At 39.6% G+C, this 27,169-nt stretch overlaps 1 protein-coding gene and 1 pseudogene across 3 annotated transcripts; one reads left to right on the top strand and one right to left on the bottom strand.

Annotated features, from left to right (window-relative positions):
* Positions 1 to 12,834, bottom strand: LOC127486800 (vomeronasal type-2 receptor 26-like). 3 transcript variants are annotated; one of them, XM_070067502.1, is made up of 3 exons: positions 12,433 to 12,834; positions 1,910 to 2,073; positions 1 to 443 (listed from the first exon to the last, which is right to left on the bottom strand). In XM_070067502.1, the coding sequence occupies exons 2-3, from the start codon at positions 1,942 to 1,944 to the stop codon at positions 146 to 148; spliced, it is 333 nt and encodes a 110-aa protein (XP_069923603.1). In that variant the 5' UTR covers positions 1,945 to 2,073; positions 12,433 to 12,834; the 3' UTR covers positions 1 to 145. The 3 variants fall into 3 exon arrangements, 2 of the variants coding, with proteins under 2 accessions (XP_069923603.1, XP_051686995.2); XM_051831035.2 differs by lacking the exon at positions 12,433 to 12,834 and having other exon boundaries at positions 1,910 to 3,719; XR_011385717.1 differs by lacking the exons at positions 1 to 443; positions 1,910 to 2,073 and adding an exon at positions 8,855 to 12,044.
* Positions 12,835 to 25,148: 12,314 nt separating this feature from the next.
* Positions 25,149 to 26,898, top strand: LOC127489195 (pyruvate dehydrogenase (acetyl-transferring) kinase isozyme 1, mitochondrial-like; annotated as a pseudogene).
* Positions 26,899 to 27,169: the final 271 nt, after the last annotated feature.

The raw sequence follows: 27,169 nt of genomic DNA, 5'->3' as shown, positions 1-27,169 counted from the left end.
ACTTTAGAACAAATGTGGCTACTTCACCAAATCTCTGCACACCTTCTCCTTAGAATATGCACTGTGTGAAATATATAAGGTCTCTGTCACTTAAACTTTTGGGTCTAAGTAAGGCGCCTAAGGTGATGTGCTTTTTCCCTCTCCCTTACACACTCACCTGTGGAATTTTGTAGAGTTCCAGGAGTGTCCCCATTTGGGCAGCAATGCTTGTTCCTGATATTACGGCTACAGACTTGCTCTGTTTCCTACACGTGTAATTGGGAACATACTTTTCCATTCCCGCAAGCCAGATGAAGGGATTCTCCATCACCATCATGTCACTGTGCATGACATTATAGAGATCAAATCCCAATGTCATGTTGGGTAAAAGATGGGTGTTCTTGTTGATCTCCTCAATAGCAAAAACCAAGGCCAGAACATATTGGTAGTTTTTGGATTGAAACCTGCATGAAAGGCACAAGGATCTTTAAGGGAAAAGCCTCCAATCCAGATTATCATCAATTCTACTGTAATTACTCTGACAGATGGATTGGTCATGGTCAAAAATTCAAGTGTTCTAATCTTTATATGTGCATTTGCTTAGGACAGAGTGTCAAGAGCATCATATTTGCAGGACAGTTGTCCTCACCAGAACCAAAGCTGCTAGTATCTTTATCCGGGTCACCCAGCCTAAAAGATTCTATAAAATAAGATCTGCTTTTACACCATAATGTCACATCACAAATACTTCTTGAAATAAGAGTCATATGATCACAAGGCTGCAGGATGCAATGGGAAAAGAGAATAACTCAGCTGAAGGCTATGTGATCAGAAATTTGGATGACATCAAAGCATGGAGAATGGTAGATGGAATCTTGGAGTTTATCGAGAAAAATCTCTTCCCCATCAAATGTACCGATCAAGGACCATCCCAAGCCAGAAAAATGAAATCAGATTCAGAGCTTGAAAGAAGGGAAACAGTGAAAAGGGAGGAGCACTTTGGAGAAGCTGGAAACACTCCCTGGGTGGACTGGAGTCGCTTTATATATATATATATATTATATATAAATATGTATAAATAAATAAATATATTTATTTATATAAAATATATTTTATTTATATAAAATGTATTTATTTATATAACAAATAAATATAACTAAATAATTATATATATTTATATATCAATATATATTATTGATATATAAATATTATTTATATATGAATATAAATGTTTTATATATGTATATTATGTATATATATATATAAAACATTTATATTTAGCTCTAAAAATGTATCTTAAAGAGGGGTGGAAGCAGAATAATCTCCCTTCTGAAATGTATTTTTCCCAGAAAAGGAAAGAATCAGGGACACATCATGAGGGTTGTAGATTAAAAACATTAAATTTCTTATGTTCATCATTAAAATATAATTATTATATTTGTGCAAAGGTGTTGAGCCAAGATTGCTTTTAACTAGTGAAAACTTACTCTCTTGAATATCTTTTCTTCTTTACAATGTAGAAGACATGAAGTGTTCTCATGGCCCCAAATCTAGTACATAGTAGAAAAGATTGTGTGCGCATGTGGAAGAGCTCATGTAACTCAGTTCATTCATTACAGTGCATGGGTTCCGTAAGAATCTAATACTGAGGCACAACAGGCACCTGAGTAGATGAACATGGACAGGGAAGCACAGGAAGATCCCAACCTGACTCTCTGTCCTCCTACGATTAGAAAACCTTTCCCTGAACCGTGCATGAACACAAGAAAGAAAATGTCACCTCATGCTCCAAATTAATTATCAGCACTTTTTAGGAGAGACAGAGAATGCAAAGAGTAGGAAACCACATATGTCTATTGGGTCTGCAGACCGAATAACAAGTAGCTATTATGTAAATCAAGGGAAAATGATTATGGCAAAGGGAACTTACCGGATGAATGTGAGATCGCTTTGGAAAATATTCATGAGTCTGTTAACGAGGTGTATGTAAATGGGGAAAAAGGAAGCAATCTCAATGTCTCCATCCTTGTAAAAACTCCGTTCAATCTTGGAATAGCACTTGGGACCATCCTGACAAATCACAAGGAGATATAGCTGCAGAAAAAGCAACAGAAAAATCCAAGGAAACATTTTCAGAGTCTGGGAAAAACCCTAGGACACAACCACAGTGGAACGTGCAGGGTTATGCAGGTGCATACATATAGCATGTGTGTGTGTGTGTGTGTGTGTGTGTGATTCCTTGAATCAAGCCACTTTAATACTGCTCCATCTGACTTTTTCCACCAGCTGTCCATTTGTCCATGGGGGAATCGTAAACCCTTTCTGCCCTCAGGCTTTGCAGCTCAGGTCTTCTGCCAGGTGCAAAATACAGGAAAGAAAACATGTTTGTGATTCATCCTCTTCACCCCAGGTGCCAGGATTTCCTCCAAGTTCATGGATAAAAAGACTCAAGGGAGAAACTCCTCTCAGTTACATTTGGTCAATGGGCTTTGTCAATAAACCTCACCATGAACTTTTGGCAATTATGTACCTGGATTACATCAGATGGCATGAAGGGCAGCATCAGGCAAGGTTCTCTTAAAGGTTTCAGACAAGAAAACTCCTGTGTCACACACTTTAAAGATAAAGAGCCACAGGGCAGCCTCCCACACTGCATTTTTGGGCAGGCACATATGGTCTTGATGCCACATAGACCCCAAACAAATCATGTATAGAGAGATACCCACTAGGACATGTGGTTTTCAATCACTGTGGAACCAGTAATCACCCTGAATTCAGAAGTTCCTATTCTGTATGTCAAATCACCACATCTTCAGGTGTAAAACAAGAAACCCTTCCACTAGTGTTAACCACGGTCATCTCATGTGGATCTGTTTTTGCACCTTCAACCTTGGTTGATGCTCTCATGAGAACTAGTAACTATTTGAGTACTCTTTGCTTTTTACCATAAGACAGACAACAGCAGCCAGAAGTCACCTCTTTATTCCCACCACCACAAACACCAAGGGCAGGGTGATGGCTGTAGACAACTGTACTGCTTGAATGCAAGTGACTTTCAGAACTATTATGATGGACAGGGCAGCTACATACCTTTAATCTTTTGCAAAACCCACATACTACACAACACGAGAGTGAACACAATGGATAGTATGTCCTGTAGGTAATAGTGATGATCAACACTGACTAATCATTTGTGCTTGCATATCAGTGTGATGTATTGCTAATGATGTAAATCTAATAAGGATGGGACAAGAGGGCAATAAGAGAACTCTAGTATTCCACTCAGAAGTTTTCTAAACTCATACTGCTATAAATGAGATGCCTAGTATTTTAAGCAAAACACATTTTCCATTGGGTACTCACTGCTCTGATGCTACTAGTGAGGTTTTTAATAGAGGCTCATACAAATTGAGATGAAGTATAGCCACAACACACACAGAATTCACTGACTTACATAAAAATGAAAGTTCATTGTCTTGATGAGTTTGATTTATTACCAGTACAATGATGAAACTTGTAGTCTGTTCAGTTAACAAGAAAAGTAAATCTAAATCAGAGAGCAAATATCTCCTGTTCTCTCTAATGTGTAGAAACTAAAAGTAGAGTCAATCTGAATGCAAATGATTCACTAAAAAAGATTAGGAATGGAAAGGATGCACTCCATGCAATGAGAAGTCTTCAAAAATTCATGGAAAATGTATGTTATGAAACAATTGTGCATTTTTTTTAACTTTTATTTAATGAATACAAATTTCCAAAGTATAGCTTATGGATTACAATGGCTCCCCCCCATAACTTCCCTCCCACCCGCAACCCTCCCCTTTGCCTCTCCCTCCCCCCTTCCATTCACATCAAGATTCATTTTCAATTCTCTTTATACACAGAAGATCAGTTTAGCATATATGAAGTAAAGATTTCAACAGTTTGCACCCATATAGAAACACAAGGTGAAAAATACTGTTTGAGTACTAGTTACAGCATTAAATCACAATGTACAGCACATTAAGGACAGAGATCCTACATGAGGAGTAACTGCACAGTGACTCCTGTTGTTGACTTAACAAATTGACACTCTTGTTTATGGCCTCAGTAATCACCCTAGGCTCTTGTCATGAGTCGGCAAGGCTATGGAAGCCTTTTGAGTTCACTGACTCTTATCTAATTTAGACAAGGTTGTAGTCAAAGTAGAAGTTCTCTCCTCCCTTCAGAGAAAGGTACCTCCTTCATTGATGACCCGTTCTGTTCACTGTGATCTCACTCATGGAGATCTTTCATTTAGGTCCCTATTTTTTTTGCCAGAGTGTTTTGGCTTTCCAAGCCTATAATACTTTCATGGGCTTTTCATCCAGATCTGTGTGCCTTAAGGGCTGATTCTGAGGCCAGAGTGCTGTTCAGGACATCTGCCATTCTATGGGTCTGCTGTGTATCTCACTTCCCATGTTGGATCATTCTTTCCTTTTTTATTCGATCAGCTAGTATTTGCAGACACCAGTGTTCTTTGTGTGCTCCCTTTGGCTCTTAGTCCTATCATTCTGATCAATTGTGAACAGAAATTGATCAGAGGGACTAGTGAGATGTCATTGGTACATGCCACCTTGATGGGATTGAATTGGAATCCCCTGGTATGTTTCTACCTCTACCGTTTGAGGTAAGTCAGCTTGAGCATGTCCCGAATTGCACATCTCTTCCCTCTCTTATTCCCACTCATATTTAACAGCGATCACTTTTCAGTTAAGTTTCAACACTTAAGAATAACTGTGTATTGAATACATTATTCAACAAAAAGTATTAAGTAGAACAAACAAAAAATACTAAGAGGGATAACGTATTAATTTGTTCATCAACAGTCAGGGCAAGGGCTGATCAAGTCATCATTTTTCATTGTGTTCATTTCACTTTAACAGGTTTCCTTTTTGGTGCTCAGTTAGTTGTCTCGGATCAGGGAGAACCTATGGTATTTGTCCCTTTGGGACTTGCTTATTTCACTCAGCATAATGCTTTCCAGATTCCTAACAGGGATCACTTTTCACTTAAAATTTAAACACCTAAGAATAATTGTGCGTTAATTACAGAGTTCAACCAATAGTACTAGAACAAAAAAAATACTAAAATGGATAAAGTATTACATTCTTCCTCCCATAACCACCCACCCTCCCACAAACCATCCCATCTCTTACTCCCTCTCTCATCCTATTCATCATTAAGATTCATTTGTAATTATGTTTCTATACAGAAGATCAACTCTATACTAAGTAAAATTTCAACAGTTTGCACCCACACAGACACACAAACTATAAAGTAAAGTGTTTTTTTTTTGTAAAGTAAATTTTGAAGATTCGTTTTAGCGATAATTCTCAAAGTATAACACATTAAAGACAGAGGTCCTACAAGGGGTGCAAGTTCACAGTGACTCCTGTTGTGGATTTAGCAATTGACACACTTATTTATGACATCAGTAATCATCTGAGGCTCTTGTCATGAGCTTCCAAGGCTATGGAAGCCTCTTGAGTTCACAAACTCTCACCTAACCTATTTAGACAAGGTCATAATCGAAGTGGAAGTTCTCTCCTCCCTTCATAAAAAGGTACTTCCTTCTTTGTTGGCTGCTTCTTTCAATGGATCTCACTCACAGAGATCCTTCATTTAGGCTTTTTTTTACCACAGTATCTTGGATTTCCATGCCTCTGTTGCAATCATGGAATTTTCAGCCAAATCCAAATGCCTTAAGGGCTGATTCTGAGGCCAAAGTACTGTTAAGGGCATATGAGTCTGCTGTGTATCCTGTTCCCATGTTGGGATCGTTCTCTCCTTTTTAATTCTATCAGTTATTATTACCAGACACTGGACTTGTTTATGTGATTCCTTTGACACTTAATCCTACCTTTATGATCAGTTATGAACTTCAACTGATCAATTTACCTAGTAAGATGGCATTGGTATCTGCCAACTTAATGGGTTTGGAGCCCCATGGCACCTTTTTAGATTTACCATTAGGGGTAAATCCAAGGGTGCATATGGCAATATGTACATCTCCTATCTCTCTTACTCCACCCCTATTTTTAACAGGGATATCACTACAGTTGGATTTATACCCCTAAGAAAATTTCTGTGTTAATTAAAGAGTTCAAAGAATGCATTGAATAGAAAAAAAATACTAAGAGGAATAAAATAGTAAGCTGTTCCTTGAAAGTCAGAACAAGTGTAGATCAAGTCATTGCTTATCATAGTGTCAGTTTCACTTCTACAGGTTTCCATTTAGGTGATCAGTTAGTTGTCACAGATCAGGGAGAGCATATGATATTTGTCCCTTTGGGACTGGTTTATTTTACTCAGCATGATTTTTCCAGATTCCTCTGTTTTGTTGCAAATGACTGCATTTCATTTTTTTTACTATTGTGTACAATTCTATAGAATACATATCCATAGTTTCTTTATCCAGTCTTCCATCGATTGGCATTTAGGCACATTCCATGTCTTAGCTATTGTGAATTGAGCTGCAATAAACATTGAGGTCCAGATAGCTCTTTTATTTGCCAATTTAATTTCACTTGTGTTAATGTTGAGGAGTGTGATGGCTGGGTCATGTGGTATGGCTATATTCTGGTTTCTGAGAAGACTCCAAACTGTCTTCTATAGTGACTCTACCAATTTGAATTCACAGCAAGAGTGGATTAGTGTGCCTTTTCCCACAAATCCTCACCAGCATCTGTTGTTAGTTGATTTCTGTATGTAAGCCATTCTAACAGGGTGAGGTAAAGCCTCATTGTGGTTTGGATTTGCATTTCCGTGATGGCTAATGATCTTGAACATTTTTCATGCTGGCCGTGAGTTCTTCATAAATTGCTTTGATTGTGTTGAGGAATGTTCCTTCTATACACAATTTGTTTAGAATTTTCATCATAAAAGAGTGTTGTATTTTATCAAATGCTTTCTCTGCATCTATTGGGATAATAATATGGTTTTCCTCTGCAGTTTGTTAATGTGGATATCACATTGATTGATTTTTGAACATTGAACCATCCCTGCATACCAAGAATAAATCCCACTGGGTATGGGTGGATAATCTTTCTGATATGTTGTTGAATTCTACTGGCCAGAGTTTAATGAGGATTTTTGTATCTATGCTCTTGAGGGAAATTGGTTTGTAATTCTCTTTCTCTGTTGAATCTTTTTCAGGTTTAGAAAATAATGTGTACTGGCTTCAAAGACAGAATATGGGAGGATTCCCTCTTTTGATTGTTTTAAATAGCTTGAGAAGAATTGTAGATAGTTCTTCTTTAAATGTCTGGTAGAATTCAATAGTGAGTCCATCCGGTCCTGGGCTGTTCTTTGTTGGGAGGGCTTTTATTACTGATTCAATTTCTGTGTTGGTTATGGGTCTGTTTAGGTTTCCTATGTCTTCATAGTTCAATTTAGGTAGGGTGTATGTGTCGAGGAATCTATCCATTTCTGTTAGATTTCCCAGCCTGTTGGCATACAACTCTTTTTAGTAATTTCTGATGACTTTTCTTTCTATTTCTGAGGTTTCTGTGTTAAACTCTTTTTCTTCTCTAATTTTATTGGTTTGGGTCTTCTCTCACCTTTTCATGGTTAGTTGGGCCAAGGGTGTGTCAATTTTGATTATTTTTTCAAAAAAAGCTTTTAATTTTTCTGATCTTTCGTTTATTATTTGGATTCAATTTTGTTGATTTCTTCTCTAATTTTAATTATTTCTCTTCTCCTACTAGTTTTGTGTTTGCATTGCTGTGTTTTATACAAGATCCTAGAGATGCATTGATAGCTCATTTATTTGGTGCCTTTCCAATTTCTTAATGTAGGCACCTATTGCTATAAGCATTCCTCTTAACACTGCTTTTTCTGTATCCCATAAGTTTTGATATGTTGTGTTGTTTATTTGCTTCCAGAAAGTTTTCAATTTCTCTTTTGATTTTTTCTATGAGTCTGTTCATTTTGGAGCATGTTGTTCAGTCTCCATGTGTTTGCATATGTGCTAGGGATTCCTGAGTTGCTAATTTCCAGCTTAATTCCATTGTAATCTGACAAGATGCATTGTAAGATTTTGATTCTTTTGAATTTGCTGAGACTTGCTTAATGGCCTAGCATATGGTCATTCTTGGAGAAAGTTCCATGCACTGCTGAGAAGAATGTGTATTCTGCAACCGAAAGATGAAAAGTTCCATAGGTATTCATTAGATCCATTTGTCTGTAGTGTCAATTAAATCTGCTGTTTCCTTGTTGATTTTCTGTCTGGTTGATCTGTCCATTGCTGAAAGTGGATTATTCGAGTCCCCCAATACTACTGTATTGTAGTCTAAATCTCCCTTTAAATCACTTAACATATCTTTTATATAGTCCAGTGCCATGTAATTATGGGCATAAATGTTTATAATGGTTACCTCATCCTGTTGAATTGATCCCTTACTCATTATATAGTGCCCCTCTTTCTCTCTTTTAACACTTTTCATGTTAAAGTCTATTTTGTCTGATATTAAGATGGCTACACCAGCTCTTTTTTGGTTTCTGTTGGCATGGAATAACTTTTTCTAACCTTTCACTTTGAGTCTGCATCCTCCTTTGTTGGAAAGATGTCTTTCTGGTAAGTAGCAAATAGATGTGTTTTGTTTTTTAATTCATTCAGACAGTCTCTGGCATTTAACTGGAGAGTTGAGGCCATTTGTATACAATGTAACTATTCGTAAGTAATGACTTTGCCCTGTCCTTTTTCCAAAGAGATTTATAATATATAATTTGAACTTCCCATGATTATTTACTGAGAGATTTTCTTCTTTGACCTTCTTTTGTATTGAGGACTGTGTTTCGGTGTGTTACATATCTGTAAGCATCTTTTGCAGAGCTGGAAGCCTGGTGACAAATTCTTTCAATTTCTGTTTGCAATGGAAGGTCTTTATTTCACCATAATTTACAAATGAGAGCTTTTCAGGTTATAATATTCTGGGATGACAGTTTTCTCTTTAGTACTTGGGCTATATCTTGGCATTACCTCCTAGCCTGTAGGGTTTCTGATGAGAAGTCTGCTGTGAGTGTAATTGGAGATCCTCTGAAAGTAATCTGGTGTTTCTCCCCTGCACATTTTAGAATCTTTTCTTTATGTTTCACTGTGGTGAGTTTGATTATAATGTATTGTGGCGAGGATCTTTTCTGGTCATGTCTACTGGGAGTTCTGTATGCTTCCTATACTTGGACGTTTCTTTCTTTCTCCAAACCCGGGAAGTTTTCTGCTAGTATCTCACTAAAAAGGCCTTCTAATACTTTCTCTCTCACCATGCCCTCATGAACTCCTAAAACCTGAATGTTGAGTTTCATAATAAATACTGTCGATTCCCAACATTTTTTATATTTCTAATTTCCTCTTCTTGTCATTGGTTTGACTGTATACTTTCTTGTGCTCTGTCTTCTAAGACCAATATTCTCTCTTCTGCCTCACTGATTCTGTTTTTAATGCCCTCAATGGCATTTTTTCCTCGTTCTCTTGAATTCTTCATTTCATTTTGATTTCTCTTCAGTATCTCAATTTCATGTTCTACTAAATTCCTCATTTCATTTTGATTCCTCCTTAGGATTTCATTTTCATGAGATAGATTTTCTTTCATTTCCTGCGTGGATTTCAGCAGTTTGTGTATTTGCTTTTGATTCCTTCTATGTAATCTTATCATCAGTATTTTAAGTTCCATTGCTTGCATTTCTTCTACCTAATCTTGTATTGAAGTGTCATTTTATTTTGGGAGTGTCATATTTTCATCCTTCTTCTTATTTCCTGGATTGTTGCATTTGTTGTTTTGCATTTTATGAAATAGTGGTTGGTTTCTTCTTTTTTGTCCACTGTGTCAGCTTTTATCATTGAGCTATGACTCTGTAGATAAGTGGACTGTTTTCAGTGAATTTCTAGAGGCTTGTGGTGGGTGTGGCCAGAGAGCTCTGTTTAGTTCTCCAGGATCAAGAGTGTGCATAAAGTGAAAAACCCACTTTGGGTGCGGTCAATCTCCTCTCATTTTAATCAGAAGGAAAGTAATACCTCGCAGCTGAGCTATTCTCCTCGATGGAGACCAATGCAAGAGCACGAGCCCCAGTGGGTATAATATTTATCTACTCTGTCCCAAGGACCACACAAAGGATCTGTGCAGTCCTCAGTGTATTTCCCCAGAAATGTCTCTCACAGAGTTACGAGGACCACCCAAGCTCGTGGCATCTCCCACTGAGACTGCTTAAAGTCTCAGCCACACATTGAGTTCTCCCACACAACCTTTTTTTTTTTTCACAGTCCCAGTACAGAAGCCTCACACAATCACAAGTTCTTATTCGCCTGTTATTTCTCCCAACCAGAATCAGGAGTCTCCACTCAGCTGATTGCTTGGTGCAGACACGAGCAAGTGCAGCTGTTACTTATGTCCAAAATGGCAACTGCTCTATTGGCTTGTATGTCTTTGTAGGGTGATCAGTGAGAGCGAAACTTGTCTGAACCATCCTCTTTTTTCTCTCTTTTCTAGTTAGGCTGGTGAAATTTCACCCATGGGGCTTCAAGCCTCATTACCTCTAGGCTCTTCCTGCCACTTTTTCACCAGTGTCTTGGGCTACTGTGGTCTCATCTCACCTCACTTTCCAGCACACATGTGTAGCTCTCAGCTATTGGAGTCCCAAGCTGTGGGCATTCACATCCTCCCCATGGGTCCACTGTCTCTCTCTAATTTTGGAAGAGATTCCTCTGCCTTTTTTTCTCAACTCTTCCCTGAGAATACACTATCTCCACTTTTTTACAACTATTTTATCCTGAGATGGATCAGTAAGCTCCCTCACTATTCCACCATCTTGTAACTCCATCTTCTACATTCTTAATGCTGAACATTATGGTTTTTATAGCCCAGGCCACTGCAGTCTGATCTCCTCTCCTTACCCAAGATGTTATTTTCCGTGGTTCTTTGCCCCTAAAGCTCAATTTAGACAGAAATGTATGATCAGATTCTATACTTTTTTACAATTAGAATGTATATTTTCCTTAAATAAGTTTGAAGTGCTACATTTGAAGCATTCATTACAAGCTATAAAATCCATAACTTTCAGCAGAGAGCTGGAACACAAGAAAAGTGCCAGAACTGGAAACAGTGCCAATATGAGATGCCAGCACTGCAGGGAGTGGATGTACCTACTGTGACAATTTGCCAGCACCAGTTTGAGAGCATTATAGATCACAACTCTTATAAAACATGTCCAGGAAAGTCCTTTTCTCCTTTACCATTTTCTTCTCTCTATGTAAAATAGAGAAAATATCACTACTCCTATCTCTGAGTGCTTCCTCTTTATATTCTACCTTTGGACAAAGAAAATTTTCATTTTACATCTTTTTGTACACTTGAGAAGGTCACCCAGATGAATGTGGGTTTTCTGTCTCCCCTTCTTACCAATCTGTGGGAATTTGTAGAGTTCCAGGAGTGGCCCAATCTGAGTATAAATTCTTGTCCTGGAGAGTACTGCTACAGTAGAGGTCTCACTCTTCTTTAGCTGCAATGTGGGAAGTCTTTGTCCAGCCCTGAAGCCAGATGAGGAGACTCTCCCTTGTCCTTAGGTCACTGTGCATGACACAATACAGATCAAATCCCAGAGTCATGTTGGGCAAAAGAGAGGGGTTCCAGCTGATGTCCTCATTGGTAAATACCAGAGCCAGAACATACTGGTAGTTCTAGGACACAAACCAGCACGGAGGACATAGAGATGCTTAGGGAAAAGATTCCAACCATGATTATTACCAACTACAATTCTATCACTGCTATAGAATGAATGTGTTGTGCAAATATACAGAGGCTGAAATACTGCTCTGTTGTGTGATCATAGCTGATGAGGTCTTTGGGAGGTAATTACAATTTTTTATGACTTACCTACCCACTTTCTTGGATGTTTTCAATATGAGAATGTGGAGAGAGATTGTACATCTCCACCTGGTGAAGACAGTGTGAAGAGGAAAAGAAAAAAAAATGTCTTTCTTTGAGGCAGGAAATGTGTCTTTAACAATCACCAACCTCATGTATCTTGACCCTTGTCTTCCCTCTGTAATTCTAAAAATAAATTTCTGTAGTTAATTCACAACGTCATGGTATGTTGTTATACGGAAAATCTAGGTGACCAACACAACAATCAAGTTTGGATGAACATTAGTTGATTGCTTTTGTGTCAACAGCTGGCTCTCCCATCTCCTTGGATTTGTAGCAAATGCCAGAACAGGCTCTGGAATGTTCTGTCTACATTCCATGCACCGCAACGAGGATAAACTAATTTTCAAAGGAAAGGATAATGAATTAAATGCAAATCACTCTTGGTGAATTACTGCACATGTTCCATTCATGGGCCAAAATGGTTAAGTTAGCACAGCATTATATGCTTCCCTGAACAGTTTCAACATGAACACAACTTTTTGCAAGGTCATAGGATTGAAGAATAACTCACCTGAAGGCTATGTGGTCAGCAGAGGCAGGATATCAAAGTGTGGAGAATAGTGAGTACAAGGCTTGGCATTTACAATGGTTAATCTTTGCCTTATAAAACCTAGGCATCAGCTCCCATTCCAAATCAGAAAATGAACTCAAATTCAAAGCCTGAAAGAAGGAGGATCATAAAAATACAGAAATTTAGAAGATGTCAGAATCACTGTGTGGGTTCAAGTACTGTAGATCAAAATGCACTGCACCTAGTGAATTTGAAGGCCTGCCGTCTATTTTATATGGAAATCTGAAAAGTATTTTCATATAAAAATTACTATTGGTAGCAGTTCTAACTACAAAAAGGTCTTATTCTCTGAAGTTTTTTTCCAGACTTGCCTGTAGATAGAATTGCATGCCAAAACAAACAAACAAACAAAAAAACACCACACATTTCTACAGACACTGACACAAAACTTCCTCAAGGAGAAAACACAGGTGCCCCTTGTATTTCAAATGCCCTGTGTATTCAGTTGTGATGAACTGTCTACTTCATGTTGAAGACTTGTTCATGCTTGCTGTGCTCCTGACAGAAGAGCCATCTTTCAAATGTTGGGCACAGAATTTTATATGTTTCCAACAAATGAAATTGTAAACTTGACTTTTTTTTTTGACAGGCAGAGTGGACAGTGTGAGAGAGAGACAGAGAGAGAAAGGTCTTCCTTTTGCCGTTGGTTCACCCTCCAATGGCCGCCACTGCAGCCGGTGCACCGCGCTGATCCGATGGCAGGAGCCAGGATCCAGGTGCTTTTCCTGGTCTCCCATTGGTGCAGGGCCCAAGCACCTGGGCCATCCTCCACTGCACTCCCTGGCCATAGCAGAGAGCTGGCCTGGAAGAGGGGCAACCGGGACAGAATCCGGCGACCCAACCGGGACTAGAACCCGGTGTGCCGGCGCCGCAAGGTGGAGGATTAGCCTATTGAGCCACGGCGCCGGCCCAAACTTGACTTTTTTTTAAAACTTTTATTTAATGAATATAAATTTCCAAAGTACAGCTTATGGATTACAATGGCTTCCCCCCCATAACGTCCCTCCCACCCGCAACCCTCCCCTTTCCCACTCCCTCTCCCTTTCCATTCACATCAAGATTCATGTTCGATTCTCTTTATATACAGAAGATCAGTTTAGCATACATTAAGCAAAGATTTCAACAGTTTTCTCCCACACAGAAACATAAAGTGAAAAATACTGTTTGAGTAGTAGTTATAGCATTAAATCTCAATGCACAGCACACTAAGGACAAAGATCCTACATGAGGAGTAAGTGCACAGTGACTCCTGTTGTTGACTTAACAAATTGACACTCTTGTTTGTGCCATCAGTAATCATGAGCTGCCAAGGCTATGGAAGCCCCCTGAGTTCACTGACTTATCTTATTTAGACAAGGTTGTAGTCAAAGTGGAAGTTCTCTCCTCCCTTCAGAGAAAGGTACCTCCTTCATTGATGACACGTTCTTTCCACTGGGATCTCACTCATGGAGATCTTTCATTTAGTTTTTTTTTTTTTTAGAGTGTCTTGGCTTTCCATGCCTGAAATACTCTCATGGGCTTTTCAGCCAGATCTGCATGCCTTAAGGGCTGATTCTGAGGCCAGAGTGCTGTTCAGGACATCTGCCATTCTATGGGTCTGCTGTGTATCTCACTTCCCATGTTGGATCATTCTCTCCCTTTTTTATTCTATCAGCTAGTATTTGCAGACACTAGTCTTGTTTATGTGATCCCTTTGGTTCTTATTCCTATCTTTATGATGAATTGTGAACAGAAATTGATCACTGGGACTAGTGAGATGGCATTGGTACATGCCACCTTGATGGGATTGAATTGGAATCCCCTGGTATGTTTCTACCTCTACCGTTTGAGGTAAGTCAGCTTGAGCATGTCCCAAATTGCACATCACTTCCCTCTCTTATTCCCACTCTTACATTTAACAGCGATCACTTTTCAGTTAAGTTTCAGCACTTAAGAAGAATTGTGTATTGATTACAGTAAACTTGACTTTTGAGGTTTCTTTTTTATTGTCTTTGTTGCTTTCTCGCTATGTTAAGTTGAAAATTCTTCTACATGAAAATATATTTGCTCTTATATATTGTTTTTTTCTCTTCCTTGTCATTCTTGCAGTTTTCCTCTAATTACTCTGTCCTCTTCATCTCCTCCCCCTCCTCCTCTTTTCTACTCACAATTCACAAGGAGAACCCCAGGGGAACCCCCTTACGCACACATCTCCTCTCTTCCCCAGGTCTCACCACTTGGGATAGAGTCTGGGAGGGCCCATTGAGCTGCAGAGCAGTGAGGAGCTTACAGGGGGCAGTGGCGGGAAAACACTTTGCTCCTCTGCAGCTTGCCCCTTGGTGACCACACACATAAAGCCCCATATCCTCAGATTTTGCACCAAAGAAGCAAGGCAAGGTGGGGCATCTTCTCATTCTCCATGCCTCATGACCCATATTCCTGTACAGGACATGGTTCCTACCTCTGTCCTCACAGAATGTACTATGTAGTTAATACAGAAACATATGATCTAGTTATAAATGATAGAAATTATAATCAGAAATATCATTCACACATTAACTCAGGACTTATTTTTTTCATGCAAAGAATATGGAATTTCAGTTCCAGTGATCTTGCCTTTATAATGAATGAATAATGAGAAGAGAATCCATATGGTGCTACATGCCTTACACCTTGGAACTACAGAGCAAGGAAGAAGGATTGGGTTGCGTTTTCACAGAGTTCCTCCATGTAGTCTATTTTTGCTAGAAAGTCTTGACTTTCCATGCCTGCAATGAGGACTTGTTTTAATGGTGCTATTCACTCTGTACTTTCATGGTGTATTCAACCACCCAAGGGTTGCAGTCTTTGTTTTAATGAGCATTTATTTATTTATTTATACTTTACATGAGAGTCAGATTCAGAAAGAGGAGGAGAAGCAGGAAGGAGGAAGAGGGAGAGAAAGGAGGACAGGAGGACAGGGAAAAAGGGATGGGGAAAAATGGAGAGAGGAAAAAGAGAAAAGGAGAGAACTTTTGACCCAGTGATTCACATGCCAAATGATGCTAATAGCTGGAACTGGGCCATTTTGAAGCCAGTAACTAGGAGCTTCTTCTGGGTCTTCTACATGGTGTGGGCTCAGAAACTTGGGCCATCTTCTGCTGCTTTCTCAAGTATCAGCAGAGAGCTGCATTGGAAGTGAAGCAGCTGGGACTGGAACTGCTGCCCAACTGGGATGCTACCATCCCAGCCAGAGGCTTAACCTACTATGTTACAGCCCTGCCCCCTGTTCCCACTTTAAGTATCATGGACTGGGAGGTTTACTTTGTGAATTTTGAATGCGCAGGAAGCACCCAGTGATCTCACTAAGGCACATCGCTCTAAGGTAGAATCTGGATCATGTCATTCTAGGGGTAAGCACTGCTGGACAGACCACCATTAGAAGGCAAATGGTCAAGTTCTAGAAAAATGCAGAAGAGCTGTCTACTTGATACCAAGTGGAGTAGTTGCCACCCTTGAGCAGGCTTCCATAAAGGAACACACTAGGATGCTGCCTGTAATCCAAGTCAGTATGTAGAACATGTTGTACCCTACTGAAATCTTTCCACTTTTCTGTCTTTTTATCGTGAACATGAATTTTCTTTCTGCATCCTCTTTTTTTCTATACATTGCTCCATCATTGTCCAATGTCTGAACATGCAGATGTCTTCCAACCTGTATTCTTACTTTGGGATATTTCCTACGTTTGAGACATTACATGTACCATTTTTCACAGCTTATTTCCCAGAATTGGTAAGCAAAAATAACTGTTTTGTGTGTTTAATTTTGTATTCCAGCACTACTTAACTCAGTTACTGAATCCCTGATTTCATTACACCATCCCAGTAGCAGTTGTAAATGATGCCACTTGTATATCTTTCTTTTTAGTAAGTTGTATGTCATTTTTTGACAATATGCATGGAGCCAAGCCTCGGATAATTACCTGCAGAAGTTGCATTTTTTCTTCAACTTTGTGTCCAATCTTCAGCCATAACTTCTATGTTATTGAATTCTGCAAATACTCTTTAAGAATGAAAACTGATTCTTCTTTTTGTTATGTTTGAGTTGTTTTGTTCTTTTTAACAATTCTTAGATCAGTTAGATTACATCAAGTGTGTTTCTTCCATTATTCTAACTAGTATTACATCTTTTCAGGGACTATAAACTGAATTAGATTGTATACATCACTTTGGCATTATGTAACCTATTTAAAAATCCTGTTGGATTTACATTGTTTCAGATTTCAAATGTGAGAATTTATTTCAACAACAGTGTCTTACAATTTCTTTTTTCTGAATTGTCTGGCAGTATTTGATCAATCAATTTAAGATGTTCCTATAGAAGAAACAGAATTTTTCCATTTTTCCTGTTCTCTACAGGAGTTGAGAAAAGAGTTCCTTTCCTATGTGAAAGTTTGGTAAAAGTCATCTTAAAATTGTGGAACACATATAAGTACTGGGAATTATTTTAATAACTGTGAGGATATTTGGATTTTTCAAATATTTCTCAATGTATTGGACAAGATTTCTATCATGAAATTTCTGAATTTCTTCTGTGTTCTTCAATGTATCACCATTAAATGATTAATATGTTCTAATATTACTATTTTTAATATCGACAGAGACCTCTTCAGCTGTCTTTGTGTATACGCACACACACACACATACACCCACACACATAGTGTGATCTTATTTTCATAGTGTTCCATCTTGCCTGAGGTTCATAAATTTTGCTTGTTTTCTGATCACCAACTTGAAATTCTTCCAATTTTTATTTACTTCAGTTTCCTTATAATGTCCACATTTTACCTTCAAGAGCTTGTGTTGAATTTGCTGTCACTGACCTACCTTGCTATGCATACTTTCTTTTTTTAAAGACAGAATTACAGAGAGAGGTAGAGACAGAGAGAGAGGACTTCTGTCTACTGGTTCAGTCCCCAGATGGCTTCAGTGGGTGGTGATATGCTGATCTGAAGCCAGGAGCCAGGAGCTTCTTCCAAGTCTCTCATGTGTGTGCATTGGCTCAAGGACTTGGACCATCTTCTACTGTTTCACAGGACATAGCAGAAAGCAGGATCAGTAGAGGAGCAACTAGACTAGAACCGGGGCCCATATGGGAAGCTGGCACTTCAGGCCAGGGCATTAACCCACTGCGCCATGGTTCAAGCCCTGCTATGCATACTTACTACCATGTATGTGAGCCTGTGTTCTTTTGATATAATTTTTATACATGTGTGTACATGTGTAAGCATATGAGTATTCCTGAAGATTTATGTTTAGAGCAACAGTGACTTTCTCAAAGCTTAAGGTTAGCACTCTTCATGATATTTGATGAGTATTATCCTCAGGATGATATACTCTATGATTTCTAAGACAGTTTTTCACATAACACAAAGTTTGTTTAGGGTTGCCCTTTCTCACTCCAAGCATGCTACACTTGAATTTGGTGAAAACATTTTTATTTATACATGCACACAGAACAAGACATGATTTTCCTATACTGAATTAGTACATACACTACACTAATCCCACGAGTTATACTCTGCTGCCATAAACTTTCACTATCAACAATAAAACCTTTCACTATCAGCAATAAATATTAGAATAATACTAAATATGTGGTGCAAATTACTACTCATACAACACAAGAAAAACTGTAAAATCTTTATGATACATGTGATGATAGCAAAGTACTGCTTCATGGAACAAATCTCAGAAATCCCACACTGTTTAATGTGGTGGATATTCTCCAATTTCTGATTCCATTCATTTTTTACCATATATTTCACCATGAACTCCAACATGGTCAGCCTTCCTGTGACAATCATTCTTTCACATGCCTTCATAAATACATAGAGTGTCATGTAAAGTTTTACCTTTTGAGAATTATTACTGATTATAAGGATTAATTTCTAAGTGAAGGTGGAAGAATTTTCTCAGCAGTCATATTCCACATCTTCTTCTTTCCATGGAGAAGTTCCATGACGCAGGCACTGACTGACTTACCTGTTAGATTGGAAATCTCAGTATCAAGACAAGGTATGCAATCAAATCAAAAGGTAGGCTTTCCTTCCAGAGGGGTTTTCCTGAATCCAGGGCTGCAACTCTCAGTACATACCTGTAGGTAGCCTATGGACAAGACAAGGCCGATCTTGGCTTGTGGAATTCCTGGGATAAGAAAGTCACATACTCCCATCCTGAAGGAGAATGTTGATCAAGAACACTCTGTTAAAATTATCTGTGTTACAGGAGGCCTGATAAGTTGTTTGCATATATTGTTATCTTTAGTGCCTCTTTGAGCTTCAGCTGGTTATGTATAAATATCGCTGAGACACTGGAATAATTGAGCCTTGATCAGCTCTTTGTCTTGCGTCCATTCTCTGCGCCCTTGTCCCTCTTTTCATTCCTACTCCTTCCTTCAGGTTCTGTTCGGCTGATGTGGCAGGCCCGCACAGGTGGCGCCTGAACAAGGACCTGAATATGGAGGAACTATGTGAGGAATGCCAAAAAAAAGAAGGACGCTGCAAGCTTGGTAATGCGGAGGAGTAGGTAAGTACCCACTACCTATAATCCTCAGTAAGCAACAGCACAATATGGGACAAGCACAAGGAAAAAGAGAGATAATTAAAGCCATTAAAGGTTTACTTCAGATGCAGGGAATGGGGTTAAAGAGCAAACTGTAGAGCAATTTGTCAGTGCTCTGGAAAGGATTAGTCCTTGGTTCACTGAGGAGGGAGTTGTAGATGAGGAACATTGGGATTTATTAGAAAAAGAGTTGAATACCCATTTGCAGACTTTCAGTCAAGATGATCTTCCTGTTATGATATTTTCTTTATGGTCTCTGATAAAAGAAGCATTATCAGCACAAAAAGGAAAGGCTAGTGTTTGATCGGCTGTACAGAATCTTCAGGAAACAATTGAGGAGGCACGCAGTCAGATATCAGAGGCAGGAGAACAGCTCTCTTGTGACACCGTGCCACAGAAATTAGCAAACCCAGAAGAGAAAAGTGTAGAATATGGACCATAGGAAAGGGACACTCTGGGTCCTTTCAGACAGGAGCCATGGCCTGAAGCTTCCCATATATCAGTCAGTTGAAAGAGGAGGTTGAATGATTGGAGAAACAGGTTTTATTGGAAAAGGCCAAACAAGATTAGTTAGACAATTCCAAAGTCTTCGTAATCAACAGGAACTTTTCCCCCCAGACCTTTCTTATTCCCATTGCCCTCTTGTTGGGGTTGAACAAGTTATTCAAAATGCTGTAATGGCAGGAGAAGATGGGGCTGAAGTATTTTTGCATCTTTCCCTGTGGAGGAATATCAGCAAGATGGGCAGAACATGAGGAAACATACTCCCGTATCATTTAAAATGTTGAACGAATTAAAATTTGCTTGTGATTCTTTCAGCCCTATAGCCCCATATACAATGACATTGCTACAAAGCTTAGAATCCATGGTACTTGCACCAGCTGGTTGGAAGACAATAGCTAGAGCATGTCTTTCTGGGGGAGATTACCTGGTATAGAAGTCAGAATTTTTTGATCAATGCCACAAAACTGCTTGACTTAATGCTCAGGGAGCTAATGTTGGCTGGACTTTTGATATGTTGGCAGGGCAAGGGGCATATGAGGATATCTTAGCTCAAATAGCACAGCCCATTGCTGTTTTTCAGGAGACAGCTGTGGCTGCACACCAAGCTTGGATCACTCTCCCCTCAAAAGGAGCAAACAAGGGAGAGTCACTTTCAAAGACCATACAGGGGCCTGATGAGACATATGCTGACTTTGTTAATCTCTTGTTGCAAGAAGCAGGAAAGATCTTTGGGGATCCACAAGCAAGAGTGGATTTTATAAAACCATTGGCTTATGAAAATGCCAATGTCCCGTGTAAGCGGGCTATTCATCCTTATAGAAAAAAGACAGATTTGGATGGGTATATTAATCTATGTGCTGACATTGGACCTTCTTGTACTCAAAGATTAGCCATGGCTGCCTCTCTGCATGGTATGTCATTACAAGAATCAGCAAGGAGAGCTATGCCCAATAAATGAGGGTGATATGAATGTGGGCAGTATGGACATGTGTGAAAAAAATTGTCTGAAAGTTAAAAATCAAAATAGGGATCTTCCTGGGATTTGCCCCCAGTGCAAAAGGGAAAGGCATTGGGCCAAAGAATGTCACTCCAAAACTGATAAATAAGGTAATTCATTAAAAGAACAGAGTTTGGGAAACTAGAGCAGGGCCAGCCCCAGGCCCCAGCCTGACAGAACTGACAAATCTTTGGGGCCATGACATTTGTTCAACAAAACACCTTAAATCAGTTGGTACCTTGCAGTTAGCCACTAGGGGGAGTGCAGGACTGGACCTCAGTACCCCCACCTACACAGACCTAATGCCCAAAATGGGAACACTGGCCCTCCCAATGGGTATCTGTGAGCTGTTGCCTAAGGGATTCTTTGGGCTTCTACTAGGAAGAAGCAGTACTATTATGAATAGATTGCAAGTATTCCCTGGGGTTATAGATGGAGATTTTATGGGGGAAATAAAAATTATGGCACAAGCTAATGGTACTGTTGTCACACTTTCTCCAGGACAGTGCATTGCTCAGCTGGTCCTTCTTCCTCTTGCCCTCTTGCCTTATTTGGAACCACATTGGCAAACTCTCATGGGGAAGGAGGTTTTGGGTCTTCAGATGCTTATTGGGTCCAGCTTATAAGAAAGGGCAGACTGGAATTTCAATTGAAATTCAATGAAATTAAATTAAATTAAATTAAATTAAATTAAATTGTTCTTAGGGTTACTAGATATGGGAGCTGATGTTTCTGTCATTTCTGCAAATAAATTGGCCTAAACGATGGAAAAAAGAATTAACTATGACTCAGTTATGAGATATTGGTCAGAGTCTGGGGTTAGAACAAAGTTCTGAATTGTTGGAATAGGAGGATGAAGCAGGTAATGCTGGAAACTGTCGCCCCTATATTTTAGCTTGGTTACCTGTTAATCTATGGGGACATGATATTCAAACTCAAATGGGGGCTTTAGAGTGTAGTCCAAATGAGACTGTTACCATTAACATGCATCAAAAGGTCATTTGCCAGGTAAAAACTTAGGCAAACAACAACAAGGTATCACGTCTCCAGTTACTTTAACTGTCAATCATGAACGGAGAGGCTTGGGTTTCCCTTGATGGCCAATGGTCAGCCTGTGTCCCATGCAGAAAAAATAAAATGGAAATCGGATAATCCTGTATGGGTGGATCAGTGGCCTTTACTGCAGAAAAAGACAGCTGCTACACAGATATTGGTGAAAAATAATTGATAACAGGACATATAATTCCTTCTAATTCTCCTTGAAATAGTCCTATTTTTGTTATCAAAAAGAAATCTGGGAGATGGAGGTTGCTTCAGGACCTTAGGGCAGTTAATGCTACTATGGAACTTATGGGGGCCTTGCAACCAGGTCTACCACTGCCTACTGCTATTCTAAGAGACGCCTATGTTACGCTAATAGATCTAAAAGATTGCTTTTATACAATACTTTTACATCCAGAAGATTGTCCCTGATTTGCCTTTAGCGTTCCATCAGTAAATTTTTAAAAATCTATGAAAAGATATCAATGGAGGGTTTTACCTCAGGGAATGGCCAATAGTCCTACTCTGTGCCAACAATTTGTTGATGTCGCTCTTCAAAAAATTCGTGAAATATATAACAATTTATATATTGTACACTATATGGATGATATTTTGTTATCTGGCCCCGAGGAACCTCTGGTTATACAATGTTTGACAGAAATGAGAGAACAGTTATCTGCCTTTGGTCTTATTATAGCCCCTGAAAAATGCAACTTCAATATCCTTATCAATATCTAGGCTTCTAATTGTATACACGAAAAATACTTCAACAAAAAGTGACCTTACAGTTGGATTCTTTCTGGACTTTAAGTGATTTTCAAAAACTTCTAGGGGATATTAATTGGCTTTGTCTCCATCTCTGCCTCACAACAGGAGACCTTAAACCTTCATTTGATATCCTGAAAGGAGATAGTTCTCCTACCTCCCAATGAGTGCTTACTCCTGCAGCATGGCTGGCCTTGGAAAAGGTTCAACAAGCCTTATCTCAGAGCTTTGTTTCTGATATTGATTATAATCAGCCTTTAATTCTTATTATTTTGATTACAGATTATTTACCCTCTGCTCTGCTGGGGCAAGAAGCTCCTTTACTTTGGATATATTTACAGGCTACCCCTAAAAAGAATGTCATACCATATTATAATGCAATAGCTGAGATTATAGCTAAAGGGAGATTAGAATGTAGAAAGATATTTGGGATAGAGCTGACATGTGTATGTCAACCATATACTGACAAACAGCTGATTTGACTCCTGTCTTTCGCCAAAGATTGGCCTCTTGGATTATCTTCTTTTTCAGGACAAGTTCATAATAACTATCCAGCAGATAAAGTATCACGGTTTTTATGACAACCTGTGTATTACCACAAAAAACAAGTTTTCAACCTTTAGAGAATGCTGCCTTGATATTTACCGACGGTTTCAACACTGGTCAAGCTTCTGTAATTCATGATGATCAACATACTGTTATGAACACCACTTTTTCATCTCCACAGCTAGTTGAATTAGCTGCTGGTCCACTTGCATTGCAGTCTACTTTGGATGTAGTGGTTAACATACACATCAATATCAAATATGTGTTCCTATCGGTTCCTCAATTATAAACCTGTTCATTTTTTCCTGAATCTTCTGCTGCTTCTACTTTGTTTTCTCACATTTCCACTATCATTCGAAAGTGTACTTGCCCTTTCTTTATAGGTCATATGTGAGCACATTCTGATCTTCCTGGACCTTTGGTAGAGGGCAATCATTTGGCAGATTCTGCTTTTCATGTATATTCTATCAAAATAACAACATAATATCACACTTTACATCCTTTAAATCCTCATACATTACGTTTAAAACATAAAATTGCTCAAGAACAAGCTCAACAAGTTGTAAAATCCTGTTCTACTTGCTCCATCCTGTTACCAGTACCTTATTATGGAATTAACCCTCGCAGTTTGTTCCCCAGTCAATGATGGCAAATGGATATCACCCACTTCACGGAATTTAGTAGAAAGAAGTATATACATGTTTCTACCAATACTTGTTCTGGATTTATTTTTGCTTCCTTACATAAAGGTATGCTACAAAACATGTTATTGCCCATTGCTTGTAAGCTTTTGCTTCCTTGGGAACCCCAAAATAAATCAAGATGGATAATGGACTTGCTTATATTTCTACTTCTTTGAAAATTTTTGCGCAACCTTTTTTATATCTCATGTTACTGGTGTTCCTTATAATCCTCAGGGTCAATGCCTTGTTGAACACACACATAATACTTTAAAGCAATATTTAAATAAAAAAAGGGAAAGTTTGGGCTTTCTGCCCATTCTCCTAACAAATGGCTCTCACATGTTTTATTCATTTTAAATTTTCTCACATTGGATAAAGATGGTCGTTCTGTAGCTGATAGACACTGGCATACACAAACAGCTGCAAAAAGAGCAATGGTGAAATGGACGGATCCTATCACCAATCAATGGAATGGACCTGATCTGGTACTGGAATGGAATGTGGGCTCCTAATGGATGGGGTTTTTTTAATGCAGCTAATATGCTTTTACATCATTAGCCCTTGATAATTTCTGCAACTGCTCATTGGGCCATGTGGCCCCGATGCTGACATCGGCAATGTTCATTACCTGAGAACTGCGATGACAATGTCATCCTAATCAGAGAAGACACTGCCTTTACCATGGCTATATCGGTAGTAGGAGTTCCTGGATTGGCTTATGGAAATAATCCTGGACTACAAAGGCATGCATGTCTGGTGACCAAAATAATCAATCTTACTGCTACTGCACTATCCAGTATAGCTGAAGAATTGGATCACGTTTGCTCAGGAACCCTTTTCTACCATGCAGCTATCAATCACTTGCTGTTGAAAGATCATATATGCTGTGAATCTGTGCCTGGGGGGTGTTGTTTTAACATTACTAACAATGTGCCATATACAGAGTCTGTTATTGATAAATTTAAGAGTGAAATACAGCATATGTTCATTAACAAGCCCCTATCATTTGGAGAGTTTCAGAGGATCCATTGGTTATTAATGTTGGCTGGACCACTACTGCTTTTCCTACTTTGTATGGGAAGTTTTCCGTGTGTTTTACAACTTACGTTAACTTCACTACAGTCTATATGGACTGAGATCCATCATTTAAAACTTCTTGCTAAACCTCCTTTGTAATGAAAATAATTGATATTTGGCCAAATATCTTATCAATCCTTGACTCTCACCTAATGCCTAGCTGGAATGATCCTCAGAGCTGGGTAAGACACTCAGAATCCTGTACCAACCTAATACAGGGCTCTAGGCCAAGTCGCCAGTTACCAATGATGGTAAGTACAGAGATGACTGAGGGCAACCTAAGACAGAGGCCATTCTCAATAAAATAAAAAAGAGGAGATGTAGGCAGCCTTTGGACAAGTCAAGGCCAATCTTGGCTTGTGGAATTGCTGGGATAAGAAAGTCACATACTATGTACTGCCCAGCTGAGGCGCCCAGTGGTGACCTGGTGCTGGGGCTCCAGCTCCTCCAGCCGGGCTTGGCATGAGGCTGGCGCGGCTGCTGTGCAGAGTCACCGTGGCCGGCTCGGGCCCGGAGCTGCATGCCATAGGCCCCCGCAGACACCGCAGCCTTGCCTCGGACTCCGGCTCCGGCTCCGGCCCAGTGTTGGCGGACAGCGGCATTCTGGGCCAAGTGGACTTCTACATGCTTCTCGCCATCCCTGCTCTCCATGAAGCAGTTCCTGGACTTCGGATCAGTGAATGCTTGCGAAAAGACTTCGTTTATGTTTCTGCGGCAGGAGCTGCCTATTAGATTGGCAAATATACTGAAAGAAATAAGTCTCCTTCCAGATAATCTTCTCAGGATGCCATCTGTTCAGTTGGTGCAAAGCTGGTACATCCAGAGCCTTCAGGAGCTTCTTGATTTTAAGGACAAAGGCGCTAAAGATGCAAAAGCTGTTTATGACTTTACAGATACTGTGATCCAGATCAGGAACTGCCACAATGACGTCATTCCCACAATGCCTCAGGGAGTGATTGAATACAAGGAGAGCTTCGGGGTGGATCGTGTCACCAGCCAGAATGTTCAGTACTTCTTGGATCGGTTCTACATGAGTCACATTTCAATTAGAATGTTGCTCAATCAGCACCCCTTATTGTTTTGTGGAAAAGGAAGTACATCTCATCGAAAACACATTGGGGCCAGCGCTGCGGCTCACTAGGCTAATCCTCTGCCTTGCGGCGCTGGCACACTGGGTTCTAGTCCTGGTCAGGGCACCAGATTCTGTCCCATTTGCCCCTCTTCCAGGCCCGCTCTCTGCTGTGCCCAGGGAGTGCAGTGGAGGATGGCCCAAGTACTTGGGCCCTGCACCCCATGGGAGACCAGGACAAGTACCTGGCTCCTGCCATCAGATCAGCATGGTGCGCTGGCCGCAGCACACCAACGGCAAAGGAAGACCTTTTTATCTGTCTCTCTCTCTCACTGTTCACTCTGCCTGTCAAAAGAAAGAAAGAAAGAAAGAAAGAAAGAAAGAAAGAAAGAAAGAAAGAAAGAACGAACATTGGAAGCATAAATCCAAACTACAATGTAGTTGAAGTTATTAAAGATGGCTATGAAAATGCTAGGCGTCTGTGTGACTTGTATTATATTAACTCTCCTAAACTAGAACTTGAAGAATTAAATGCAAAATCACCAGGACAGCCAATAGAAGTGGTTTATGTACCGTCCCATCTCTATCACATGGTGTTTGAACTTTTCAAGAATGCAATGAGAGCAACCATGGAACACCATGCTGACAAAGGTGTTTAACCCCCCTCCCCATTCAAGTTCATGTCACACTGGGTAATGAGGATTTGACTGTGAAGATGAGTGACCGAGGAGGTGGCGTTCCTTTGAGGAAAATTGACAGACTCTACAACTACATGTATTCAACTGCACCCCTACCTTGCCTGGACTTCCCGCGCAGTGCCCCTGGCTGGTTTTGGTTATGGATTGCCCATATCCCGTCTTTATGCCCAGTACTTCCAGGGAGACCTAAATCTGTATTCCTTGGAGGGTTATGGGACAGATGCAGTGATCTACATTAAGGCTCTGTCCACAGAATCCATAGAAAGATTGCCTGTGTATAACAAGGCTGTCTGGAAGGATTACAACACCAACCACGAAGCTGACGACCGGTGTGTCCCCAGCCAAGAGCCAAAGGACATGAGAACATTCCACAGTGCCTAGTTGAGCTGGGGACAAACTGGCTTTTGTGTTAAATTTGGAAGGGATGGCATTCAGAACTACATTATACCAAATACTTCACATGTCATTCTTGCAGAACAAATGGAAGCTGAGTTCCACTTGTGCCTGGTAAAGCTCCTAAAGGATGAAACTCTACCAGTCAATGGGGCATACTTTTAAACACCTGTAGTTTTGGTCAATTTTTTCTTTCCAGAGACTTCAGAAGTGTGCATGTCTGGGTTTCTATAGGAAGCTGTGTTTTTTTTTTAAATACTTTTAATTTATGTATGCTAGAAGCATTTTATAAATACTGAGTGTAGTTGGTTAGCCATCTTTCT

This window comes from Oryctolagus cuniculus, assembly GCF_964237555.1.
Source record: "Oryctolagus cuniculus chromosome 16 unlocalized genomic scaffold, mOryCun1.1 SUPER_16_unloc_1, whole genome shotgun sequence".
NCBI classification, from domain to species: domain Eukaryota; kingdom Metazoa; phylum Chordata; class Mammalia; order Lagomorpha; family Leporidae; genus Oryctolagus; species Oryctolagus cuniculus.
Note: the sequence above shows the minus strand (reverse complement) of the source record. Positions and strands in the feature narration are given on the sequence as shown.

Bases quoted from the DNA above. Each gene is read 5' to 3' on its own strand.
- LOC127486800 (XM_051831035.2), bottom strand. From the start codon at position 2,109: ATGTTTCCTTGGATTTTTCTGTTGCTTTTTCTGCAGCTATATCTCCTT. The intron at 444-1,909 runs GTAAGTTCCCTT...CCTTTCATGCAG, and splicing joins AGCGATCTCACATTCATCCG to GTTTCAATCCAAAAACTACC.